We start from the raw sequence: 27,771 nt of genomic DNA, 5'->3' as shown, positions 1-27,771 counted from the left end.
GTAAAATGTGAATAATCAAAACTTTAGGTTTAAAAACCCTTTTTTCCCTTTCCATAAATAATGGTATTTACATCAGATAAATAAACATTAAATCAGGTAACAGTAAATTATGGCCCACGGGCCAGGGCTAATTTGTTACCTATCAAAATACTCTATTTTATTAAAATAAAGTTTTATTAGCACATAATCACGTCCATGTGTTTACAGGGTCTCCTTACAGGGTACAATCCAGTTAAGTAGCTGCAGCAGAGACTGAATTACCTGGAAAGCCTAAAACGTTATTATCTGGCCCTTTACAGAAACACTTTTCAATGACCACTCCAAATCATTTGTACTGATGAGGAAATAGTCTAAGATCAATCTGCCCAATTGTGTAGTTAAACCTATCTACTAACCATACCTTCGTCAATGCTCTTTTACTGCCAGATTAAATACTTGGTGAAAACAATGGTATTTTAGATTATATAAAATCAAATAAAACCACAAATTAAGTGAGTTGTCAAAAGACCTCTAAGGGTTTATACTAACCTCAATCAAAATATAAATGTCATTTTTCTGAATTAAAATAATATCATCTAATAAAATTAAATAGCCTGTGTGCATATATATATTCATTTACATATGTTTAGCAGATGAATAATAAATATATTAACCTACATTTAGAATTTATACACACACACACACACACACACACACACACAAAGATTACTATTGACAATGTCATTAATTTTATAAAAATACCAACAAAAAAATCCATGTCTTACAGCAGAGTCGTAAAAGATGTTAAAAGCAATGTGTCAAAGAAAATGCTTTTAAAATGGACTGTGTTGACCTCACATGCTACTCAATTAAGATATGAACAGCTTTTTTAAAAAAAACAAGTCTCACTGGCAATGGAAGGAAAATTAAATACTATGTACCATCCCCCAGCTTTCATTCATATCAGGGCAGGAAAGAGCTATCACAGAAAGTCTATGAGAATCATTTCTTCAATCAGTGGTTATTAACTTAGCAGACTCTGGTTTTCAACAAGTTACTTAAATCTGGATTTTTGTAGGAGGAATCACATGAAAACTCCATCAGAAATATTCTTAGCATTTATATACTAACCTTCACTTAAGCTGTAAAGGTAAAGAATAAGAAGAGAGAACAATGTCCCACACTTAAGATAAAAAACAAATTCAGTTAGCCTAAACCTCTGTCAGATCTCTATGTTCCTGTCAGATAAAGGATATTTGCCACAGGTATTTTAGGTGGTAAAAATGATTAGTGTTTCCCTGGGGTATCTTATTATAATAGAGACACTTCTGGAGTAGAAATAAAGTATAGCTGGCAGTGTATTAGCTATAATTGGTAAACTATAGACAAGAAAAGGATGGAGGTAGGCAGGAAAATGTAACGCTACAGGGAGATATCAATAACTTTGGTAAAGATGATACATTCCCCATTACAAGACATCAGCCACTGAGTCAGCTCATAGCAAAATGTCCTGTCATCCATTGAGACAAGAAAGAGATGGAAGAGAGGAAGAGGAGAACAAGCTAAACTAGAACAAAACAGAATATTTCCCTGGACAAGGCCAGAATAGAAAGATAATTATGCATGGACAAGGAACAGCATACACCAGATCATATAGGCAAAGTTGTCTACCAAACATGAATATCCATCTACCATCCCCCAATCAGGGCATACACACATTTCTTTTTTCCTTAGCGATCCAGCTAGTGGCATTCCTCTGCAGAGTTGCTCAAGACTGTTTGAGTCTCGCCAAAGGAAGGAAGCAGAATTACTCAGCCTCAGCTACCCTGGCACACGTCAAATCCTCCTCCTGAGATCCTGTCTCTTCTCCACATTTCCACCAAAGATACTAGTGGCACCTACTAGGTATTCATGTTTTGAACAAATGGCTGATTCTATGTCTTCCTTCCTCAGTTGCTTTGGCTCTTAGGATCTGCTCGTAGGATCAAAAATAGAAGTCGTTTTCAACACACTATTACCTTGAATACTTCTCTTGAAGAAGGCCTTGCAGCCCTCACAGGACCAGACTCCATAATGGTAGCCTGAAGCATAGTCATTGCACACTGCACAGTAGCGAGTCTCCTTGGCAGATTCCATAGCCATACTTCCCTTGTCATTGGTACTGGCCAATCTCTCTCTGCCACCCTGGCGTCGATTATCTGAATTTGGCCTGGGGGGAAAAAAACAGTAAATCCATTAACATTAGAAAAGCAAAACATGCACTCTCTGGGAGATGCAGCAGCTCCACTTTATCCTGACATTTTGAAATAATGAATCATAATGTAAGCTAATCTTTCATTACCTCTTGCCGTCTGTTGCAGCAAAAGGTGTTGCCTATTACATTAACCTTGAGGGGAAATTGTTTATTGCAAACTTGATTTAAAAACACACTACCTGCACCAGAATATATTACCCAGAAAAATGGCAAAATGAAATTAGCTGGTTTCTAATAGACTTAACATTTTTGCAGGAATTTACAATTATTTCAGAACCATTTAGGGACCAATGCTCATTCCAACTCTAGACCACATGCAGGGTCTTTAGGAAACAGAGACAAAACATACAATGGCTGGGACATTTGGAACTCAGGCAAACTGATGAGCCACACAGAACACATGTCAGAAAAATAACAATTCAAATTTTTATGTCATTGCCACATAACCCTGGATATCAGTTTCCATAACATAATCTGTAATTTGAAAATACTGATTTTCAGTATTCAAAACTACTCTTTAGGAACGCATAGAGACTTAGCACAGTGGTTCATGCCTAGAATCCCAGCACTTTGGGAGGCCAAAGCAGGAGAATTGCTTAAGGCCTGGAGTTTGAGACCAGCCTACACAATATAACAAGATTCCATCTCTATAAAAGTGCTTTAAAAAAAGTAGCTAAGAACTGTAGTTCTAGCTACTTCAAAGGCTAAGGTGGAAGGATCACTTGAGCCCTGGATGTTGAGGCTACAGTAGGCTATAATCATGCCACTGCACTCCAAACTGTGTGACACAGAGAGACAATCAGAGGAACACAGGAAAAAAAATATGTAGAGAGACAATCAAAGGAACACAGAAAGGAAACTGAAAATGAACAGTAAGGAAATTCTAGGAAAACCAAGAAAATAAGGAAGTAAAATGCTTTAAGAAAGTGAAAGCTTTATGGAGAGAATGATCAATAATGCCAAATGGGGCAGAGACATTCAATAAAGCAAAGACTGGTTAAGTGAATTTAGATCTGACAAAGCAGACTCTTAGCAGGGAGTTTCCATAGACAGGCATAGGCAGAAGCCAAAATCCAACAGATGGAAAGTAAGGAGATGAAAATGAGGAAAGGCCATTCCTTTGAGAACTTGGAGAATAGGAAAAGATACAGCTAAGGTGGCAGCTAAAGAATGTAAGACCCAAGAAAATGAATTGTTTAGAATGAAGAGACTTGAGAAGGCCTCATGTAGACTGAAGGGAATGGGCCAGTAGAGAAGAAACATTGAAAGCACAAAGAAGAAGATAAAAAAATAAAGCCAAGAAGGAAACTAGAGCAGCTGGGATTAAAAACATAGGTAAAAGAAACTGCCTCAATGAAGACACCTTGAAGAAGACTGGAAGGAAGAAGGTAAGGAAGGTAGAGGAGGATGAGTTTGCATCTCTCACCTGACCAGGCATAGGAGTAGATGTCATGTTGGCCCAAGACTTGCCAGGCATTTGCAATCAAAGGTGGGATAAGAGCCCAGCACAGTGCCTGATGTATAGCTGGTACTCCATAATATATTTAAATGAATGGAGAGAGTGTTCAAAGTTGTATAAGAAAGACAGGCAGGCAGTTATTGAAAATATAGGTGGAGTGAAGGTTCCTATGAAATTTTCAAAAGAATCAAAATCCTAAGATGAGCTAAAATCGACTGATGATAGCACATCCAGGGTCTTTTGGCAATGAAAGCTCATGCTTCCTGCTTCCATTCCCCATGCAAATACCCAGACCATACTCACTTTCACTGGTCCTCCCCTTCACAAGGCCTGTCTTTCCTTTTAGCCCAAATTGTATAACCTTTCCCTGCCTCCTCACTCATTATGATGGTTCACAATTTTGTGGTAGTGGTTTTCAAACTACATTTGCCATAATATTCATAAAATATTGGCTCCTTGGGTTGAATACGTCTGACTTTGCCAATTTTTTCCATTCTAAATAACTTAGTTCTGAGGTTGGCAGCCTCAAATAGGAATTCTTTATTTTTTAATGTTCTTTAGAGAGCACTGGCTCAGTTTTCAATTCTAGTTCATATTCTGTTACCCATCTCTTTCCATTTCACCACTATACCGTTGAACCTGCCCCCATCAACCTCAAATCTTTTTATTGTTTGTTTACTAATATCTTATGCATGATTCAAGTCAGTAGGAAACAGCTATGAATATTTAACTGTAGAAGCTTAGTGCCTTTGGAGGTGGGAGTAGATATTTAGCAAGTATGAAATTGACAGATTCAATATATTATAAGCCTTATTAATTGTTGTATCTAGCTCAGTGCCCAGCACATAGCAGGCATTCAATACAAGTTTGTTGAATGAATGAAGGAACAAGTGAGTGAACAGAATATGATGGCCAGAAGTTCCAATGTGTCAAGTATCTACCCACCCATCCCTACATAATAGTACTATATTTTTTAAATTGTGGTAAGATATACATAACACAAAATTTACCATCAGAACCATGTTTAAGTGTTCACCTATTCAGTAGTGTTAGACATACTTACATCATTATGCAACGAGTCATTAGAACATTTTCATTCCACAAAACTGAAACTACATCCATTAAACACTCCATACCCATTAAACAGTAATTCCCCATTTTCTCCTTCCCCAGCCCCCTAGCAGCCACCATTCTACTTTTGTTCTCTGTTAATTTGATATTTCTAGATACCTCATTAAGTGGAACCCTACAGCATTTCCCCTTTTGTGTCTGGCATATTTCACTTAGGATAATGTCCTGAAGATCCATCGTCTGTATATACTACACAGATGATTTATCCATTCATCCATCTATAGACCTCTGGATTGCTTCTACCTTTTGGCTATTGTAAACAATGCTGCTATAACTATGGGTATACAAATATTTCTTCAAGACCCAAATTTTTAATTCTTTTAGATATATACCCAGAAATAGAATTACTGGACCATATGAAAATTTTGTTTTGATTTTTTTTAAGGAATCGCCAGTGTTTTCTACAGTGGCTGCACATTTTGCATTCTTATCAACAAGGCACAAGGTTTCTATTTTTTAGGTATCCTCTCCAACACTTACTCTTCTCTTCTTTTAATATGGTAGGCATCCTAATGAGTGTGAGGGGAATATTGCATTTTTATGTCACCTTTTGCATGAATGCCTCTCTTACCAGCCACTCCTAATCCCCATAAATTTGAAATAACATCCCTGTTCTGAACTCTCTAGCAGAATTTCTTACTCCTCTTCTGCTACTTACAATTATATCCTTCAGTTGATTCTCTTTCTTTTACTGTCTACAAAATTCCTGTGTCTTATTCATCTTTAAAATGCCATACGCTTAGAGTATAGTGCCTCACCTGGAATAGGGACTCAACAATATTGATATCAAATAAACTAATCAATGACTGAATCAATGAACTTATAGTTTTCACAATATAAATAGAATATGTAAATTTTTTATAAATATTGGTAGAAGATTTAATAGTGAGAGCCCATTTTCCTCACAAATAGCAAAGATGTATGCTGTTAGCAAAATGCCGTTCATTTACATTTTATCTCTAAGATGATCCCCAGATTACTGAAAATCAACTGCAGACTTTAGGCATACAAATAGAAGGCATCTAAAGAAGACAGGGAAACCATACAGTCTGTATTCACTACCTATAAAACAACTTTTTCAGCCAACTTAGAAATCCATGTATAAGCATTGTCACTTATCATTTTGGTTCAGACTTACTATATAAAGACTCTCAAAATATTATCAAAGAAAAATATAAACTAGATCAAGCTAAAAGGCACCTGGGATCTTACTCTGGGCTGCAAGACCCTGTGGCATATTGAAATAATATTCATGTTGAGTATCCATCAGACTATGTCTGATAACATAACTTCCTCTAGACAGAGAGCCGTGTCCTCAGAATACAAACTAACGCAGTCCCACCATGGGCAGCAGGAAGGAACAGACTAGGAGGTGTCCACGTTTGGACTTAAACCTGGCTATAAGGGTAGGTCAGGCACCAACCTGGGCTTCTCTGAGTACCTACGGCTAGATTAGTCCCAGCAGATGGGCCTAGAAACAGGTCCCCACTTCATCTCTTCCTGCTGCTCTCTATCTGGCCTTGGCCCATTGCACCTGTCAAAGACCTGGCATTTCTAGCCTCACAGCTCTTTAGTAGAAAGTGCCTATACCATGTCTAAGTCCATCCTTCTTCTTCTCCCTCAGCCTCAAAGGCCCTTTGTTTTTCCTTGTTATCATAGTACCAAAATGAATGTCTCTTTCTGGGCATATTGGCACATGCCTGCAGTTCCAGTTACAACAGGAGGCTGGGGCAGGAGAACCTCTTGAGCCCAGGTATTCGAGGATGCAGTGAGCTATGATTGCACCACTGCATTCCAGCCTGGGAGACAGAGACCCTGTTTCTGAAAAATATATGAAATATATTTTTTAAATTTATTTAAAAGACTCTTATTTTCTTTCTTTAAAAGACTCAAAATGTTTCAGCGTCTGCCTCCCTAAGGGGAGACCTCATAAATCTTAACCTTTATTATAAGTGAAGGTTCACATTGATTTTATATCCTGAGACTTTGCTGAAGTTGTTTATCAGTTTCAGGAGTTTTTGGGCTGAGGCGATGGGGTCTTCTAGGTATACTATCATGTCGTCTGCAAATAGAGACAATTTGGCTTCCACCTTTCCTATTTGAATACCCTTTATTTCTTTTTCTTGCCTGATTGCTCTGGCTAGAACTTCCAGTACTATATTGAATAGGAGTGGTGAGAGAGGGCATCCTTGTCTAGTACCAGATTTCAAAGGGAATGCTTCCAGTTTTTGCCCATTCAGTATGATATTGGCTGTTGGTTTGTCATAAATAGCTTTTATTACTTTGATAAACCTGACAAAAACAAGCAATGGGGCAAGGATTCCATGTTTAACAAATGGTGTTGGGAAAACTGGCTAGCCATGTGCAGAAAGCAGAAACTGGACCCCTTCCTGACACCTTACAGTAAAATTAACTCCAGATGGATTAAAGACTTAAACATAAGACCTGGCACCATAAAAACCCTAGAAGGAAATCTAGGCAAAACTATCCAGGACATAGGAGTAGGCAAGGACTTCATGAACAAAACACCAAGAGCATTGGCAACAAAAGCCAAAATAGACAAATGGGACCTAATGACACTCCACAGCTTCTGCACGGCAAAAGAAACAGTCACTAGAGTGGATCGGCAACCAACAGAATGGGAAAAAGTTTTCGCAGTCTACCCATCTGACAAAGGGCTGATATCCAGAATTTACAAACAACTCAAGCAGATTTACAGGAAAAAAACAAACAAGCCCATTCAAAAGTGGGCAAAGGATATGAACAGATACTTTACGAAAGAAGACATATATGAGGCCAACAATCATATGAAAAAATGCTCATCGTCACTGGTCATCAGAGAGATGCAAATCAAAACCACATTGAGATACCATCTCACGCCAGTTAGAATGGCGATCATTAAAAAATCTGGAGACAACAGATGCTGGAGAGGATGTGGAGAAAAAGGAACACTTTTACACTGTTGGTGGGAGTGTAAATTAGTTCAACCATTGTGGAAGACAGTGTGGCGATTCCTCAAGGCCTTAGAAATAGAAATTCCATTTGACCCAGCAATCCCATTACTGGGTATATATCCAAAAGACTATAAATCGTTCTACTATAAGGACACATGTACACGAATGTTCATTGCAGCACTGTTTACAATAGCAAAGACCTGGAATCAACCCAAACGCCCATTGATAATAGACTGGATTGGAAAAATGTGGCACATATACACCATGGAATATTATGCAGCAATCAGAAATGATGAGTTCGTGTCGTTTGTAGGGACATGGATGAATCTGGAAAACATCATCCTCAGCAAACTGACACAAGAACAGAAAATGAAACACCGCATATTCTCACTCATAGGTGGGTGATGAAAAATGAGAACACATGGACACAGAAAGGGGAGTACTAAACACTGGGGTCTATTGGGGGGAAAAGGGGAGGGCCAGTGGGAGGGGGAGGTGGGGAGGGATAGCCTGGGGAGAAATGCCAAATGTGGGTGAAGGGGAGAAGAAAAGCAAAGCACACTGCCATGTGTGTACCTACGCAACTGTCTTGCATGCTCTGCTCATGTACCCCAAAACCTATAATCCAATAAAAAATTTAAAAAAAAAAGAAATAAATAAAATGAAAACAGAAAAAAAAAAAATAAGTGAAGGTTCATCTATTTCTTTAGCAAAATTCCTAAGATATCTCATTTTTTGTAACATTCTTATCTTTTTCTCATTTAATTGTCACCAAACCTTTACTGTTTCTCATCTTGAAACTCTATACCCATTAAACACTTCATACCCTTTAAACAGTAATTCCCCATTTTCTCCTTCTCCAACCCTCTAATACTCAGATAGGCACTTTTGCTTAATACTCAGGTAGGAAGTTGACTGGTTTACCAAAAAACACATTAAGACGTTAGATGTCCTTCAACCTGACAGATGCCTGTAAAGATTCTCCAGAAAAAAATAGAGCTGAAGCTCAAATGAGAAATGAATGCATCAATGACAATGCAATTGCAACCATGAAGCAACCAGCGTGACTAAGGAACAAAAGAACAGCAGAGAAAAGGATGTCCAGAAGCATGAGAGACCATATGAAAACGACACGATGTCACTGCATCTATGGAAACAGGAAACTTAACTGCCTTGATCTAGTTTTATTTTCTACATCAACTGACTACTAAATATTTCAAGTACTGATACTACATATTCGACATAATTAAGAGGGATGTCTGAAGGTATTCATATTGGGTCTAGAAGTAGACTCTCTTGGACCAAGTAAAAACAGAGCATTATAAAACCTATTAGCCAATAAAATTTTCATTAATCAAGGAAAAGTTTACTCAGTGTAATCAAATACTGTTGTTTTTCCAACAATAAATAATGATACCAGCCATTCAAAAGGATTATTCCCCTGATTAGCCAAGCAGTTTTAAAAATTTAAGAGGCCTTGGTTTTTAAAGGAAATATTCTTATAAAGCCAAATTAAAAGAATCAACAGATGTCCACTCCCTAGAAATGTGGTTTAATTCAGTTCTAGTGTGATAACTTCATAAGGCTCCCTCACCAAATCAAGTCCCCAAAGCCATATGCATTCAAAATTTCCTATACTTGTTTTTCATGGCACTTACCGCAATTTCCAATCCTATATTTGGGTGATTATTGACAAGTATATGTTGCCCTAGTAAACAGTAAACTCCAAAAAGGCAAGAATCATGTCTCATTTGCTCCCAATTTTAACAAACAGACAGTAGGTCTTTGATATGGCTTGGCTGTGTCCCCACCTAAATCTCATGTTGAATTGTAGCTCCCATAATTCCCATGTGTCCTAGGAGAGACCTGGTGGGAGGTAATTGAATCATGGTGGCAGGGTTTTTTTTCTGTGCTGTTCTCATGATAATGCATAAGTTTCACGAGATCTGATGGTTTTATAAAGGGCAGTTCCCCTGCACTCACTCTCTTGCCTGCCACTATGGAAGACGTGACTTTGCTCCCCCTTTGCCTTCCACCATGATTGTGAGGCCTCCCCAGCTATGTGGAACTGTGAGTCCATTAAATCTCTTTTTCTTTATAAATTACCCACTCTTGGGTATGTCTTTATTAGCAGCATGAGAACAGACTAATAGAGTACTTAATAAATATTTGCTAAATGTACCTTCTACATGTAACCCATTACCAAATTTCATCAATTATGTCTTTCCTCCAGGGAGCTTTGCTGGCTCCAGGGGTTAGGTTACAGATCCCAAACTATCCCTATTATAGCAGAGATCTTTTCACTCCCCTAACTCAAAGCCTTCAGCAGCTTCCCACCACATAAGGGATAAAGCTCAAGCCCTTCGGTAGCTTGGAAGGCCCAGCATAACCTTCACCCTCATCTGCACCTTCACCCTCGTCTCCCCACACTCCTTCCCTTGCTCCCTAGGTTCCAGGTGCTACCACAGCTACTCCACAAACATATCCAGGGCCTCCCTCCCTCAGTGCCTTCTCCCTGCCTGGCTTTCTCATGCGGTTATAAATGAGTCTATTACTTTCCATCTTCATACAGTGGTTTGTTTTCTTTATAGCACACACTGCTCCCCAATGTCAATCCAAGCCAGATTTTAATGTGTTTACTTATTGTCTGTCTTCCCCAGTGAAATGTAAGCTCCATTTCAACCAGCACCTTGAGGAGACCTTGGCATAGAAATAATTGTTGAATTAACAAGTGGGTAAATAAACGACTGATGCAATGGGCAAACCCATCGCAGTGCTCTTCTCTGCCTTACCTATATTATACCATAACCTCCACTGTGGCAGGGATTGTGGTGACCTCACTTTCCATGGTCTTCCAGCTTATTCTTAGTGTCGGATACACAGTTGTATGATTAATAAATATTTTCTATCTGAGTAAGTGTATGGGCATGGTGAGTCCTCTGCCAATCCTCCCAACTCTATGCCTTCCACACCCCCACATTGCAAACCTGTCCTCCCACACTGCAGCAAGAGCCAGGCAGGGTTCTACCATGCAAAATGGACCCCTACTCACAGCCCTTCATGTCTCCTCCACTGCTACCCTAAGGTGTCAGAATCTTCTTTAGATGGTGGGCCCCAGAAAAGTAGCTTTAGCTTTAGTTACAGACTCACAGATTTAACTTATAATCTTAGGACATTCACGGGTCTCTTGAAGTCCATGAATGCTCCGCCCAAAAGACTTCAGAGTAAGACCCACTGGCCTACAGGATAAATGCAGTCTCCTTAGCATCAGCCCACTGTGACCTGGCCACTGTCTGCCTCCCCAGCCCTACCCTTCTCTGTGATGGTAATTTTATGTGTCACCCTGCCCTGACCAAGTTAATACATCTCTTGCCTTCACCCACACTCCTTTCTATGTTGGTCAAAAGGCAAAAACCTTCTGAGTGAAAATTACCGCTTCTCAGGTAGCAGCCAAAAAGAAAGTTAATTGTTTCTCAAAAGAATTCGCATATGCCCCTAGAGCATCATGTATAGAGCTATTCTGGCATCCTTCTCATCATGATATAACTATATGGCCACTGTGCGTCTCCAGAAAAGAGATCCTATTGTAGTCATCTTTACTTCTCAGTTTCTACCATGATACTAACAATGGCAGCCATTCAACAGATGGTTGTGGAATGACTAAAATTCTGTGTTCAATATTGTATGCCTTGCTTTCCCAACTAAGCTTTTTCAAGAGTATGGATACTGTATTATAAGTATTTATGTAACACCCACACACGGAGAACCATAAAGGTCCTGGAATTGCACTTTTCAGACAGAAAATACCCAGTAAATACCTAACGAATAAATTAATCAATAGAGAATTAAGAACAATTTTGCAAGAAGCATAGCTGAGACTGTTGCTCTGACGGAAGAATGTGTTCAGGTAATGAGAAGCCAGTTAGTGATGCTTGTATGTGTGCCAACACCTGAGTCCATCTGAATGTGGTCTCTTGTTTGCTTCTCTTTGCTTTAAATATCAGTATGGATGGACAGAAACTGGAAGTGGCTTGTGTCTGTGACCAGAACATACCTCCTGGGTATTTCTAATTGCTATGAACTTTTGTATCTATTTATTTTCCATAAAAGTAAATGTATGTTCTTAAAAAGAACTGATAAGAAGGACGCTACCTAAAATGATGGAGTCTGGGGAGGAAAATCCTGATTCTCTTTTTTAGAAAGCTCAAGGTAAATGAGTCCTGGGCCAGGGTTGAGCAATGCCCTAAACCATGTAGTAGCTGTGTTCTGGGGTATGCAGGTTAAAAACTATTTCCTGCATAAAAAATAGGTCCTCCTAACTTTTCATAAATTACTCTAGCTCCTTTATACTGTTTATCTGAAAACATAATACCTGTCTCTTATCTCATATTATCCATTTGGTAATATAATATTTATTTAATTTTATTTGTAATCATTGTGTCTTTTAGTTAATAAGCCAAGGCAGGTAAGGCTTGTCCCTAAAAAGTACAGAAGAAAATTTCTTCCAAAAAATAACTGGTGATATATGCAGTTCAGAGAAGCTCCACGAAATTATCTAGGGAGAGGGTTATGGCTGCTATTTCAGCATCTGCACAAAGATTAGACCACAACTTAGAGGTCTGGAAAACCTGGCATGACCCTTGGGTCTAGTAAAGAAAATCTGCAAGTGAGCAGATTTTCACACTAAATTGATGGTTGTGGCAGGCACTGTTTTAAGCCTCTTACATGGATTAATTCATTTAACCCTTGAAAGTACTATTACAACACCAGTTGTTTTAGAAATAGTAACCAAGGTAACCAAGGCACAGAGGGATTAGGCCACTCACCAAAGTTGTACAATCAGAAAACAGGGAGTCAAAGACCCAGGAAGTCTAACCCCACAGCACAGGCAACCGGAAGAGAGCAGGATCCTCGGGAGCCTACCCAAAGGGCTCACAAACCAAAGGCAAAGTATTTCACACCTGGAAACAAAGTCATTACCTCTGATCTCATCCTTAAACCCAGAAATGCTAAATCCCATTAGAAATCACCTGCAATTAGCTGAGTGTGGTAGCTCATACCTGTAACCTCAGTGCTTTGGGAGGCTGAGTTGGGAGAAATGCTTGAGCCCAAGAGTTAGAGACCAGCCTGGGCAACATAGTGAGATCCCAATTCTACAAACAATTTGAAAATTAGCCAGGTCTGCTGTGCACCCATAATTCCAGCTACTCAGGAGGTTGAGGTGAGAAGATCGCTTGAGCCCAGGAGATCAAGGCTGCAGTGAGCTGTGACTGTGCCACTGCACTCCAGCCTGGGTGAGAGAGAACCAACCTAAATGCCCATTGATGATAGACTGGACAGGGAAAATGTGGCACATATATACCATGGAATACTATGCAGCCATAAAAAACGATGAGTTTGTGTCCTTTGTAGGGACATGCATGAACCTGGAAACCATCATCCTCAGCAAACTGACACAAGAACAGAATATCAAACACTGCATGTTCTCACTTATAGGCAGATGTTGAACAATGAGAACATATGGACACAGGGAGGGGAGCATCACACACTGGGGTCTGTGGGGAGGAACTAGGGGAGGGACAGTGGGGGGTGGGGAGTTGTGGAGGGATAACATGGGGAGAAAAGCCAGATATAGGTGATAGGGATGAAGGCAGCAAACCACATTGCCATGTATGTACCTATGCAAAAATCTTGCATGTTCTTCACATGTGCCCCAAAACCTAAAATGCAATATAATATATATTTTAAAAAAGAGAGAGAGAGAAATTGTCTGCAATTATTTATTATAAGGACATTTTGAGGGCAAATGCTGATTCAATTTCTAATGCAAAGGTTGAGAACTCTGTTGAGTTCCATGAAAACAGAGTTAATGGAGCTGACAGTCATACAAGAGAATGGCTTGATGAAAGCCTGAATGTTTCCTAAAAGTATGATTACAGATAATATCTAGTTTAACTCGCAAATAGAAAATGATGCGTCATTAATGCTCATATATACAAGTTCTGAAATTCTTCATGCACAAAGAACATTAGCATTCACCATTCAAAATTTAAGGCTCTCTGTAAAATGTCAAGAGGCTTTCCCACTCACTTAAGAAAAATGTCTTCACCCCAAAATACAGGCAAGTGTTGATTTTTCACGCTAATGGGAAACAAGAATAGCCTGGCAAAAGTTCCCTAAAAACCCATTTAGTCTATATCTTTTTATCTTTTGTCAGTTGCTAATGTGTAACCAAATGACCCAGCTGAGTTTTATCACCTCACCTCTCCTTTCTCACCAATCTGCTCCAAGTGCTAATGAATGGTGAGATCTAGGAGCCCAGAGACACGAGAAAGAAGATACATGGATGATAGAAAAAAGGTAAGTTGAGAGAGAGAGAGAGAGAAAGAATGCTGCAGTTTGACACATCTTCTTTTTTAAAAAGCCTCACTTCTGGGCTAATTTCCACAGAAAGCATGGCACTATATTAGGAGACAGTAAGTTGATTTACCTGCAGAATTACTAAGAAATCCATTCATTTATTCAACAGTATTGAATGAGCATCTAGGGAAAGTATTAGGACAAAGGACAGATACAAATGGAGGAGTAAAGAAGTGGGGAGCCCAAGAGGAAGGTGACCAGAAGGAAGAGAAGGCAGTCAGCCGCTGCGTTGGAAAGCAAACCGCTCAAGGCAGAAGACCTTAGGCCCTTCGGAAATGCGCTACAGGCGAGAGTCCTAGACCCACTGACTAACACAGAAGTATAGAACTCCAAACAGGAAAACACACCTGCTTACACACTGGCCTCTGGACTGCTTTTGAATGTGATCTATAAATCATTTCATTTAAGATCCTATCTAAAAGATAGGACCAATATGTCATCACATAAAATTCCACACACACATGTCCAGAATTGCAAATGGAAATTTTTGCTACAAAAATTATTTGGGAATCTGTGTGTCATTAGGGATCACACTGCTGCCAATGAGATAAATTTTAGTCAAAAGTAAGAGGAGCAGACTATTGTGATGAAAAGTTCTAGACTGAGTCATACTCTAAAGTTCTAAACAGAAAGCTGCCAATAACAATTGCATGCCTTAAACAAACCATCAAACCTCTCTGGACCTCAGTTTCTTCATCTGTAAAATGAGAAATTACAACTGGGCTTCCTAAATTTCCCATCTGGCTCGACGATGGTGTGACCACGATTCTATCCCTTGCCTCCAACCAACAATAACATTTGTAGCCAGCTAGAATTTCTTCACCACATCCAAGAGGGCACAGCCCATTTTTCAAACCCTTTATTTAGAGAAATGAAACGGATAAAAGATGAGTTGGGAAGAGGTGGTAGCACTGCATTTAAGTCTTCTTAGCACTCCCATGACCGAGTAATGATGACAAATGGCCATGTCATCAGAAGAAGTTGTCAGTGATAGCCATTGTGTTTCTAATGCTGAAATGATTTTCCCACCAAAAAAAAAAAAAAATCACTTCTCTAAAATGAGGCATGAGAAAACAGACAGAGACAGGAAACTAAAGTAAAGGAAGGAACAGAGAAACAAAGAAAAGGGGGAAAACACTTCTATATACCTGACATATTCTTAGTTCAATGAACTCTCTCAATAATGATGGAAGTGAGAACTTGAATAGAAGAAAAAGAGCTGAGGTATCAAAGACAAACATAATTCATGCGTTGTGGCATTGCACAGCTTAGCACACATGGTTAGAAAGAGTCCTGCAGCAAATGAGTGACTCTGGAATGAAAGACAAGTTGGATATGGCATAAAACGAAGAGAGGTTCTTTTTTCCACAGAACAACTTCAGCAGTGGCAAGCCCAAATTCCTAAACATAATCACAGACCAGAAATTGTGACATCCCTGAGTAGGTGCTAAGGCACCTCTTCGATGTGAAAGTTAAAACTAAATCTTCTGGGTTCCTCTTCCTTGATTTTCCTGTGCACCCTACAGTAAGTGAAGCCAAAGAGCTCCCTATCCTTTTGCTGCTCATGTAACAAAGGAAAACAGTCTTGTTTACTTTTAAGAAGACATAGCAGAGCCTTCTGCGGTGCAGTTTGCAGACAGTGTCATCTGGAGACCCTGGGAACTTATGCTGGGAAATGTATAGAGCTGCAGTTATATTGATGTCATGGTGGGAGAAGATTGGGTTGATGTGTGTGATATGCCCTATCAAGGCAGCGATTCTACGAATTGTTTGGAGTTTTGGAGTTTGGACATGCTTTTATGACCTCTTTGACTTAGGGTAACACATACAGATTGCTCTCTGGGACACTTTAACCTCTTCCTCCAGATTCATCTTCTGTTCCTTCACCCATCTTCCATGTACTTTGCAGTCCAGCAGCCAATTACATGACATTCCCAAATCTGCCATGCCTGTGCTTATCCTTATGCCTTGGCTCATGTTTTTTCCTGCCAAGAATAATCTCTTCTAGCCCTTTCAAGTCTAGAGAAATCTTCATCACTTCAAAGTGAAGACTCAACTTCACTCTGCTGCCTCTCTTCTTCGCACGTCTATCTTCTCAGCCCGTATCACGCTGCACTGAAATCTACAGTTACACAGATTTTATACCTGTTAGACTAAAATCCCTGTAAGTAGCATCTAATAAATAGGAGGCAGCCAATACATCATCTGTATTTATTTAAGTTGAATTCAATTCAAATGAATTATGTGGAACTCATTCCATGATATCCCATGAAATAATTAAAAATACCTTGAGAGGTCAGTAAATCAGTCTTGATACGTGCCCAGTTACCTGCACAAAGTTCCCATAGGCAACAGTAGAGCAAAAGAAATTTCAAGTCTGGATGAGTCACTTCTGGTTTACTAGGATTTTCTAAACCACTATCTAAGGGACTTGGGACAAAGTTACATAATTTGTAAATAATTTTGTGTCATTTTCCTCATTTGAAAATAAGAATAATAGCATTTTCTCTATCTGGAGAGATGATGATATTGTATAACATTTCTGAAAAGAAGTTAAAACTCATGAAGCCAGATGCTTGATGCTAATCTTTAAAACCTGCTTTGAAGTGCATACATAGTAGTCTTTCAATAAATGGACTACACAGCAAAGGCTTTTAATCGTCATGCAATACTTGATTCCTCTCTCATGTCACATCCACCACGTTGGGAAATCTCATCAGCTTGACCTTCGAAGTGTGAATCAATACAAACTCTTGATATTTAAAGACATAGTGTTAACTTTAAAAATATAATGGTATTATAGTTGGGCTTTTAAAAATTGTCCTCATCCTTTGGAAGTGCATACAAAAATATTTACAAATGAAACATCATAGTTGAAGCTGGGTGATGTGTATGTGAGGGATCATTATGCTCTTCCACTTCTGTAAAGGTTTGAAAATGTCCACAATAATATGTCAGATCAGGTTATTCCTCTCTTTCAAACCTTTAACTGGATTTTTTACTCACTCAGAGTAAAAGCCGGAGTCCGTAGGAATCTGCCCCCTACATTCCTCTCCTTACCCATCTCCAACTTCTTTTTTTGTTTTTTGTTTTGCTTTGTTTTGTTTTTGAGATAGGGTCTCATTCTGTCAATGTGGCATGATCTCAGCTCACTGCAACCTCTGCCTCCTGGACTCAAGTGATTGTCCCATCTCAGCCTCCCAAGTAATTGGGACTATGGTGCATGCTACCACATCTGGCTGATTTTCTTTGTATTTTTTGCAGAGATGGGGTCTCACCATGTCGCCCAGGCTGATCTCAAGCTACCGAGCTTAGGTGATCCGTCTGCCTCAGCTGATTACAGGTGTGAGTCACCATGCCCGGCACCTCCAACTTCTTACTCTAGTCTAGCCACGCTGGCCTCTGCGCCTCAAACACACCAGGTGTGTTCCCACATCAGGGTCTTTTCCCTGCTGTGCCCTCAGCCTAAAATGCTTTTCACTAGGATATCCTCATGGCACTATTCCCACCTCAATCAAGACTTTGCTTAAATGTCACCTTTAAGCAAAGTCTTGAATAGAAACTTCTAATGGAACCTTTCCCAATTCGTCAGTTTGTCCCGTCAGGCAAATTGATCATTGGTTCACTGATCAATTCCCAGTGCTGATAACAGTACCTGGTGTAGAGTAGATGGTCAATGAATATGTGTTGAATGAAAAAATAAGCAAACTGGGTCAGCCACCCCATGAAGCTAGCTGGAGGTTTTACAATATCAATAGAGTGAGGTAAGAGCATGGGAGACAAGCCACCATTATCACTGTCAACCAGGCTGTCAAACTATGATTTCAATTGCTGCTTACAAGGAGGAAGAACAAGGATCCCATGTGGTACACAGGAAGTCAATGAAGTTAGTAAAGCAGAGTTTTCTAGAGGCTGAGGATCAAATATCCAGTAGTGAAGCTGCCCTTTTACTCTTCAGAAACATCTAGCCCAGGCCTCACAGCACAGGCTGGCACATTCTAGCCTCTGCCTGTTAGAAAAGAGCTACCTCTCATTTCTAGACACTATCCTCTCATGGTTTTGTCTGGACAGTAGAATCAGAAGCAACCTAAAATCTCTGAATATAAGACCCAAATTCCCAACCTGTATGTCATTCACTCCTATCTTCCTATAAGCTTTGCCCTTGCACAGAAGAAAATCAACTATATATCTTTATTACCCTTAAAGATGGTATTTATAACTTTTTGTTTTGAGCTCAGAAATCCATTTCCTGATGCTCCTGCTAAGTCTAAGCATGCAGTGCAAAGCATGACGTAAGCATGCCATGAACCCAAAGCCAAACCACACAACCAGCTTTCAATTCCTTCCCTCCCCCATCCCCAGGGCTCTCTGCTCAACCTGGTTCATGTCCAACCGGGGCAAAATCACTCAGCTGTTAGCTAGTCACCATGAAAGCAACCAATATCCTAAGTAACCAAGAACCCTGGAGAGCACATTTTTTTATTTATTTATTTTCTTTTTTTTTTTTTTTTTTTTTGAGATAAGAGTCTTGCTCTGTCACACAGGCTAGAGTGCAGCACCATGATCTCAGCTCACTGCAACTTCCATCTCCGAGGTTCAAGTAATTCTCCTGGCTCAGCCTCCCAAATAACGGGGGTTACAGGCACATGCCATGGCTAATTTCTGTATTTTTGGTAGAGATGAGGTTTCACCATTTTGGCCAGGCTGGTCTCAAACTCCTGACCTCAGGTGATCCACCTGCCTTGGCCTCCCAGCGTGCTGGGATTATAGGTGTAAGCCACCATACCTGGCCAAGAACACATTTCTAGGCCTCACTCTGACTCTTACTCCCAGGCATGCCTTCCAGTGTTACTCTGGGAGTTCTTTAATGACCTCATGTTAGGACCAAGTAAAAGGAAATATTTTGAGGACTTGAGAATTCTCACTTCCATTCCTTTTCCAATGGCTTCATCAAAAAGACTTCAGATCATTTTTCCCCAGAAAATGACACAAGTACAGTTATTTATCTGACATATATTCCACTAATTGCTGGAGCATTTCCTCATCTCACTGTCTCCTACGCATATCATTGTTCGTACCATAGCCTTGATTTATTTACAAACCCAACCATGTGTTGGAGAGCCCCATTCCCATGGCCCGGTTGTAGCCACGCATCCCTTGTACGCATGCCATCTCCAAGTCCACCAGAGTCAAGGTCAAGTTCTACCAAGTCAGCCACCCCCAAAGTGTGGCAAACTGAATGGGCAGAGGAGGGGGAGTGCAGCTCTCTTCAATGCTTTATCTAGATAGGAGGTTTACTTTTGTCTTCTAAATCTTTCACACTTCAAAAAACATTTCAGAGGTTTGTTTCTCTGAACTACTCTTTTCTGAAATCCAATTGAAAAGTAAGATAGTTTCCCCAAGACAACAAAGGTATTGTTTGTATAATACTCACAATCTTACTCATTCACAAAAGTTCACCTAATCCATAGTTCTTCTACAAGCAAAAACTTTTTTTTTTTTGAGACTGAGTCTTGCTCTGTCGCCAGGCTGCAGTGCAATGCCGTGATCTCAGCTCACTGCGACCTCTGGCTTCCAGATTCTCCTGCCTCAGCCTCCCAAGTAGCTGGGATTACAGACATGCATCACCACATCTGACTATTTTTTTTGTATTTTTAGTAGAAACAAGGTTTCACCATGTTAACCAGGCTAGTCTTGAACTCCTGACCTTATGATCCACCCGCCTTGGCCTCCCAAAGTACTGGGATTACAGGTATCAGCCACTGCACCTGGCCGCAAGAATTCTTTTTACCAGATCCTATTCCTTAACATTCCCCTCATACATTGTAATATTTTCTCTTATACTTTAATTATCCTTCTTTACAATTAGCAATAATTACAATTATCTGAATGACAGCAATGTCATTGTATGTTTAATCTAAACCTGCGTCTTCTATTATAATCAATAATCATGACAAAAATAAGCATGCAAATTCTACATCAGCATGCTTCCTTTCCTGGTAGAATAGCAGATGGGAATGGGCACCACAACAGTAAACCTCCAGGCTTCAAAAAATTAAGCCCATTAAACAGGGAGGCAACATGGCTAGGGCTGCCAGATTTAACCATAAAAATGTAGGACATTCAATTAAATTTGAATTTCAGATAAACAACAAATAATATTTTAGTATGATATTGCATGGAACATGCAAAAAGGTTATTTGTTATTTCCCTGAAATTCCAGTTTACCTCGGCATCCTATGTGTTATCTGACAAGCCTACATGTGGTGCTTCTAAGAGAAGGCAGCAGGGATGCACGAATCCAGCCCCAGTTACAGATCTGAGCTCAGGACGATCAGAAATCGTCACATGCTTAACCATACTTTTCTCATCAAAAGACAAATGTCTGTTTTGGACATAATTAGGCAACTTTGAGGGTGCGCTAAGTCTTGGACCAGGGGGATATCACATTAGGTTACTGTTCCTGTTTGCTAAAATTATGTAGGAGTTTACAAAGAAGAAATGCTGAAGTGCCTTCTGATTCACATAGCTTAGGTTACCAAAGAGAAACTCACTCACTTATTTTTTTTTTTTTTTTTTTTGAGAAGGAGTCTTGCTCTGTCATCAGGCAGGAGTGCAATGGTGTGATCTCGGCTCATGACAACCTCTGCCTCCCAAGTTCAAGTGATTCTTCTGCCTCAGCCTCCCGAGTAGCTGGGACTACAGGCACACACCACTGTACCTGACTAATTTTTGTATGTTCAGTAGAGACGTGGTGTCACCATATTGGCCAGGCTGGTCTCCAACTCCTGACCTCATGATCCACCCGCCTCGGCCTCTGCAAGTGCTGGGATTACAGACGTGAGCCACCATGCCTGGCCTCCCTCACCTTTAAGAACTCCCTGGCACAGCACCATGAGACATGCAGCTTTCCTTTCCTTTCTCACTTTCTCTCCACCTGCTGGAGCTCTCCTTCATGTAGATTCAATTAGAAAGTTTTAGCCTGGCCTTTGAGAAGATTTAAAAAGATCATCTTCCAAGGAGAAGAAATATTGACTTAGACAAAGTTGTCGTGGACCTAATCTTCCTGTGTTTAGTATTATCTGTCTTCAAGGAACCATCAGAATAAAGGATGCTGAGCAAAGTCTCTCAGTATCACCAGGGGAGTGAGCTTTGTTTTCAGCTCTTTAGTGGAACTAATTTTGCTGCAAGGATCTTGATAGTACTTTCAAAACCAGAAGAAAATACATTTTGGCCTTCAATATTTCACAGAAAGGAAAAGAAATGTGAAGGCCAATCTCAAGAAGTCCACATTAACTTTTTCTATCTCAAATTGTTTTTCTTCTACATGTATACAAGCCGTAAAATATTGATAATAAGAGCCTATTAATTCCTACATTCTCTCTTTACAGCATTGTGAATTGTAAGATTTTTCATATCTCCTTTTAAAATATTTTAAGTGGGAATTCTAGCAGTTCTTTGACTCATTTAAGAAAACCAACGTGAAAAAAAAATGCTATAATTTTGTTTAGTTATAAATTCTAACCTAATAAATACATCTCTACAAAATAGGTATGTCAAATCATCTTGGTGTGGTACACTCACAACCCATCAGCCACGCCTTTAACACATGTAATATAACACATATCACATTAGGTTACTGTTCCTGTTTACTACAATTATGTGGGAGTTTACAAAAAACAAAAGCTAATGTACCTTCTGATTCATGTAGCTTAGGTTACCAAAGATAAACTCGCTCACCTTTTTCTCTTTTCTCTTTCTTTTTTTTTTTTTTTTTGAGATGGAGTTATACTTCCGACATATGGGTCCATCAATTGCCATTCTTATTAAACTTTCATTTCATTTCCTGGAACAGTATTAAACTACAAGGGGAAAATTTAATAGTAAACAGTATATAACCAACATCCAGCTTAGTAATTAGTCTCAGAGAAGACACATGTTTTTCAACATGTGGACCAGGTAACTAAAAATGTCTATCATAACCTGGCTGCTAGATCAAGCACAGATCAGATTATTTTTTTAATTCTGTCAGTACTAAAGTGAAATATCTATAATGAAATAATACAAGTTCCATTTTCACATTGGTGATAGTGGACTAAAAATAGCACCCAACTGCTCCAGAAATCTGAAAGGAGACAGCATAAGTCTCCAGGGAAGTCTGGCAAGGTCATTCCTAACCTTTAAGCCCTGGAAACAGAAAAAAAAAAAAAAAAAAAAGAACAAAGAAAGAAAAACAAGGGAATCTTCAGTCTCAAAGTAAACAAGGTATAGTTATTAAATTAAGAATAAATAATCTAAATGGAAGTAAAGGAAGTAAGTCATCACTAGAGGACTAAAACTGACGTGGCAAACAGAGGTTAAAAATTCTCACATGAACCATATACCAATTAAACAGATGGCCCGTCTAGACAGGCATGGCTGGGCATTCACTTTAGCCATCATTATAATTTTGTAGTGACCATAATTAGGTATTCTATCATCCTGCTTTGCTTGAGCTTCTACTATAAATGCTAGAACAGTAACAACAAGTATGGCATGGTCTTATGCTCTTGGTGACCAGAGACTGGCCACGTCTCCATCTGTTAGGTGTGAGGTACTGGTCAGGAGTCAGAATAGAGGATCTAGTCCTGATTCTGTCTCTACCAGCTGGAAACCTTGGGGGAAGTTCTTTCGCCTTTCTGGACTTTGATTTCTTCACCTGGAAAATAAAAAAGGTAGGATTCCATCATGTCTAAGGCCCCTCCTGGATGACAATACTGTGATTTTATGATTTTATTTGTGCCAAGAGAGGACTGCACTAAGTGAACACTATAATTTTATCCAGATTTTAAGTTCTCAGATAAGTTTCACATGCAGAGAAATTCCTAAGGTTGCTATCAGCAAGTCTTTGTAGAATTTCATTTAATGGCTCCTAATAGTAGAAGGAAAAACATCCCCCTACTTAATGGAAAATTGTTTAAATATGCTGTTAGCAAGGATCATAAAAAGAGCCATTTTCCATAAAAATAAAGGCAGCAGCCTCAGGACACAGTCTAAGATGAAAGCATTGTCACAACTAAAATAAAGGCAAGGAATTAACAAACCAACTGCCAAGTGAATTGATCAGCAACAGAAGAGGTCCTGTCCATTTTTCTGCATAACATAGGTAGTTAGAAGCTTAAGCTCCAGAATCCAAATTCTTGATGTAGAATCCCTAATTCTCCAGTATGGTTGTATGACCTTGGGTAAGTCACTTGCCCTCTCCAAGTCTTAGTTTCTACATCCATAAAATGAGAATAACAACAGCACCAGCCTCTTATGAGCGATGTAAGGTTTAAACAAGATGATCATTAAGATTTTCGGCAAGGCACCTGGCACACTGTGTTCAAAAAACACTAGCTATCAGTGTCCTTCAAAATATTTATCTGATTAACAATTTACCCTTATTGTATGAATTCAATAATTCCGCTCTACAAGTCAGTAAGCACTTTTTCTGTCCAAGGAACTGGGCTGGAGCTCTCGGTTCCTCTTCACAACCTCACCTTCCCTCCTTTGTCTGGCTAAATCCTCATTCTTTTTTTTTTTTTTGAGACGGAGTCTCGCTCTTGTCACCCAGGCTGGAGTGCAATGGCGCGATCCCGGCTCACCGCAACCGCCTCCTGGGTTCAGGCAATTCTACTGCCTCAGCCTCCTGAGTAGCTGGGACTACAGATATGCGCCGCCATGCCCAGCTAATTTTTTGTATTTTTAGTAGAGACGGGGTTTCACCATGTTGACCAGGATGGTCTCGATCTCCTGACCTCGTGATCCACCCGCCTTGGCCTCCCAAAGTGCTGGGATTACAGGCATGAGCCACCATGCCCGGCTAAACCCTCATTCTTAAAACACTCAGTTGAAAGGGTCACTTGCTCCATTAAACAATTTTGACCTCCATATCAATGAACTGAGAACACCCACCTGGTTAAGTGCCTCTCCCCAATTTTCCTGGCTGTCTCTTTTCTATCATGATTCTTATTCTACTGTGTTTTTCATTGTCTGTACACTTGTCATCTCCTTCACTCAACTACAAACTCCTTGACAACAATGTTCCCTATCTCTGTATCTACCACCAAAGCCAGTACACAGTCAATGTCCAGTAAAGCTTGCTGAGTGAATGAACGTGATCAATGAATTCATCAATCTACGAAATTACTCTGATACACTCTAGAAGGGTGGTCCCCAACTTTTTGGCACGAGTTCCATAACCAGTTTCATGGAAGACAATTTTTCCACAGACAGAATGGGGGATGGTTTTGGGATGAATCCAGTGCATCAAATTTATTGTGCATTTTATTTCTATTACTATTGCATTGTAATATATCATGAAATAATTATGCAACTCACCATAATGTAGAATCAGTGAGATCCCTGAGCTTGTTTTCCTGCAACTAGACAGTCCCATCTTGGAGTGATGGGACTCAGTGACAGATCATCAGGCTTTAGATTCTCATAAGGAAAACCCAAATCCTTCACATGCGCAGTTTACAATAGGGTTCTCATTCCCATGAGAATCTAATGCTACCACTGATCTGACAGGAGGCGGAGCTCAGGCAGTAGTGCAAGTGATGGGGAGTGGCTGTGAATACAGGTGAAGCTTCAGTCGCATGCCCACTGCTCACCTCTGGCTCTGTGGCCCAGTTCCTAACAGCCCTCAAGGTCCAGAGGTTGGGGACCACTACTCTATACAGTAATAAAATATATTAAATAGATGGCGGAAACGACTCTATTTACTACTAAAATGAAAGGAATTATCTGGTAATTACAAGAAAAGTACCAGGAAAAGGTGCTATATGCACACAATGCACACTGAACATAAGCCAGGTGGAAAACTCACCTGACAGGGATAGCATTTGAGATGAACCTGGACTTCTGGGTAGAAACAGCCTAACAGAGATGGAACAAGAAGAAAGAAGGGTACATGGTACAGATGAAGATCACTATGAAGAACAGAAGTAGGAACATGCCATTTAAACACGGCTTTTCAAACAAGAGCTTCTTGGGGTAATAGTAGGAGACTGATTGGAATCAAAGTACAAGGGCTTGAATGCCACACCATGGAATATGCATGTTTTCTATGACTAGCCTGAGGGCTTTTACTCAGAGAAAGAACCAGATCAGTTTTACATGTATATACACATATATATGTATACACGTACACACACGTATATAACTTTTACATACCTACACACATAGATATAACATGTATGTCAGATCTCTATATATATCTCATCTACATATATATATACACACATATATATGTATACACGTACACACACATATATAACTTTTACATACATACACACATAGATATAACATGTATGTCAGATCTCTATATATATCTCATCTACATATATATATACACATATATATGTATACACGTACACACACATATATAACTTTTACATACATACACATAGATATAACATATATGTCAGATCTCTATATATATATCTCATCTACATATATATATATATATATACACATATATATATCTGTATATATACATATACACTTTAGGTAGTACACTCTACTGGCTTGCAATTAATTAGCGTTTGAAAGTTCAAAAGCTGAAAACCAGTAGAAAAACTCCTAACAGCGAAAATAGCAAACAGACCCTGTGTAGAGAAAGGCAAGAATGACATGACAGGCATCTCAGGGGAAACTTCTCATCAGTGTTTTTAAGATATCCCAGAAAATGACTGGTGCTGCACTGTTGTCAACAACAGTCATTCAATATAAAAACTCTAACAACAGAATGTTTCTATAGTTACTTGATAACTTTGCTAGCTATTCCCTAATATCAAACACAGACTTCTTAGAAAAGGGTTGGACCTCATGATAGAAAAGCAGCATTGGTTTCATTGATCACAATTGCTGGGCATCAAAAACAAAGAACCAAGACCCAGAGAGCCCTGGGCCAGGGGATTGATAATCCCTCACAGTATGGAGCCCAGAACCTATTAGTCAAGTAGCATGGGCACTAGAGAATATCCATGTTCACTTGTCACCCAAACACTTGCATTTATACATGTTTCTGAGATTTCAAAGACTTGCTTACTGCTGCTTATTCTGAGTAGTCACATTTCTGAGGAAATGAGAGGGCTTGAGGACTGAGGACCAGACAACCATGGGCTTCTATGCCAAGCTGGAGCGCCTGAATCCCACTTCCTTCATCCATAAATTCGTCTTCTACAATGAAAAATTGGAGTGGGAAAGCATTAAAAACAGTGTTCTATTTGTGGAAAGGATTTTGCAAATACATCAGAGGGAGGACACGAGGAGAGCTTTAATTGAGTCTTCTTCCACATTTAAGACTGGTTCAAGCATTCAGACTTATAGAACTTTCCAACCATGCAACTGGAAATTTTATGCAGTCAACCAATTGTACTGATATTTGGGAATTTATAGTTGTATCAACATATCCAGAGGCTATGGCTACTACTAACAGTCTGAGTTGGTGGCAACTCTCTGCAGAACCAGAAAGAAAAAGAACCCGATGGAGGGAAGACTTGAAGGCTTAAATTACCTTCAGTTATCTAAACACTTAACAAAAATCTAATGATGCAGGCTAACTGGCACAGGTGTGTGTTTGTGTCCATGCTTTATTTTGCTTCTTACTTTTATCTTCATATCTGGTAGCAAAATCTACATCTTCATACCTTCAATCTGCCTTCTTTGTATGTATTGCATATCAAATATAACAGCCTGTCTTGAAACTTATTTTGGAAAACTGAGGAATAGAAGTGAAAGCCTGTCATCTTTCTCCTCAGCACTCCTTTTACCCTTTGCTTCTGAAATCCAAGAGGCCCAAGGAATGAAGCCTTAGAAATCGAGCAGACCTGGCTTTGAATAGTGCTCCCCATGGTTAGAACACAGCAGAACCCTGGGACACGCCACTGGTCTCATGTTCCTCCATGTCTCCATCCTGAAAACTTAGATGGAAATGTCCTCCGTCTAAAGTCATAGGAAGAGTAAATGACCTACCACTTAGAGATGAGCTGAGAAACTGCAAATCAATGAAAAAAGCCCCAAAAGTTGTTTTGCTTGTTGTTTTTCGTGATTACTGATTCAAGCTTCAACCCAGAGCAATTGTCAGAACTGCTGAGATATGGCCTGGGTCTCTGTAGTTTTTTAATCATCTGGGTGATTCTGAAATCATCCTTGATTTGGATGTTCCAACCAATGTGAAAAAGACACCCTTGTAGGTGCTCCCTAAGTCCGAGCTTCCAACTCTTTCTTTCTTCCTGTTGCCGTTTTTCCAAATCCTTGCCTTCTGTACATCATAGCCTCTTCAAAAGCTGCTGACCTCAGCGTCAACTACTTCCCTCTCCGAGAGTGCTTCAGTCCAAAATACTTAATGCCCCTCACTCTTTACATTGATGGATTAATTTTTACTGATTTTGAGTGTCTTTGGGTTTTTGTTGAGACAGGATCTCCCTGTGTTGCCCAGGCTGGTCTGAAACTCCTGGGCTCAAGCATTCCTCCCTCCAGCTTCTCAAAGTGCTGGTATTACAGGCATGAGTGGCTGCACCCAGCCAAATTTGAAGGGTTTTTTA

At 39.6% G+C, this 27,771-nt stretch overlaps 1 protein-coding gene across 3 annotated transcripts in view; it reads right to left on the bottom strand.

The window, feature by feature from the left end:
* ESR1 (estrogen receptor 1) overlaps positions 1 to 27,771 on the bottom strand; it is a 408,861-nt gene that overhangs the window by 249,713 nt on the left and 131,377 nt on the right. For all 3 annotated transcript variants that reach the window (XM_054254535.2, XM_078370326.1, XM_078370327.1), the window contains exon 3: positions 1,998 to 2,188. In XM_054254535.2, coding sequence (XP_054110510.1) covers positions 1,998 to 2,188 — 191 coding nt within the window. The remainder of the gene's footprint in view (positions 1 to 1,997; positions 2,189 to 27,771) is intronic.

This window comes from Callithrix jacchus, chromosome 4 (assembly GCF_049354715.1).
Source record: "Callithrix jacchus isolate 240 chromosome 4, calJac240_pri, whole genome shotgun sequence".
Lineage (NCBI taxonomy): Eukaryota > Metazoa > Chordata > Mammalia > Primates > Cebidae > Callithrix > Callithrix jacchus.
The sequence above is the reverse complement of the archived record's forward strand: the minus strand, read 5'-3'. Positions and strand labels throughout refer to the sequence as shown.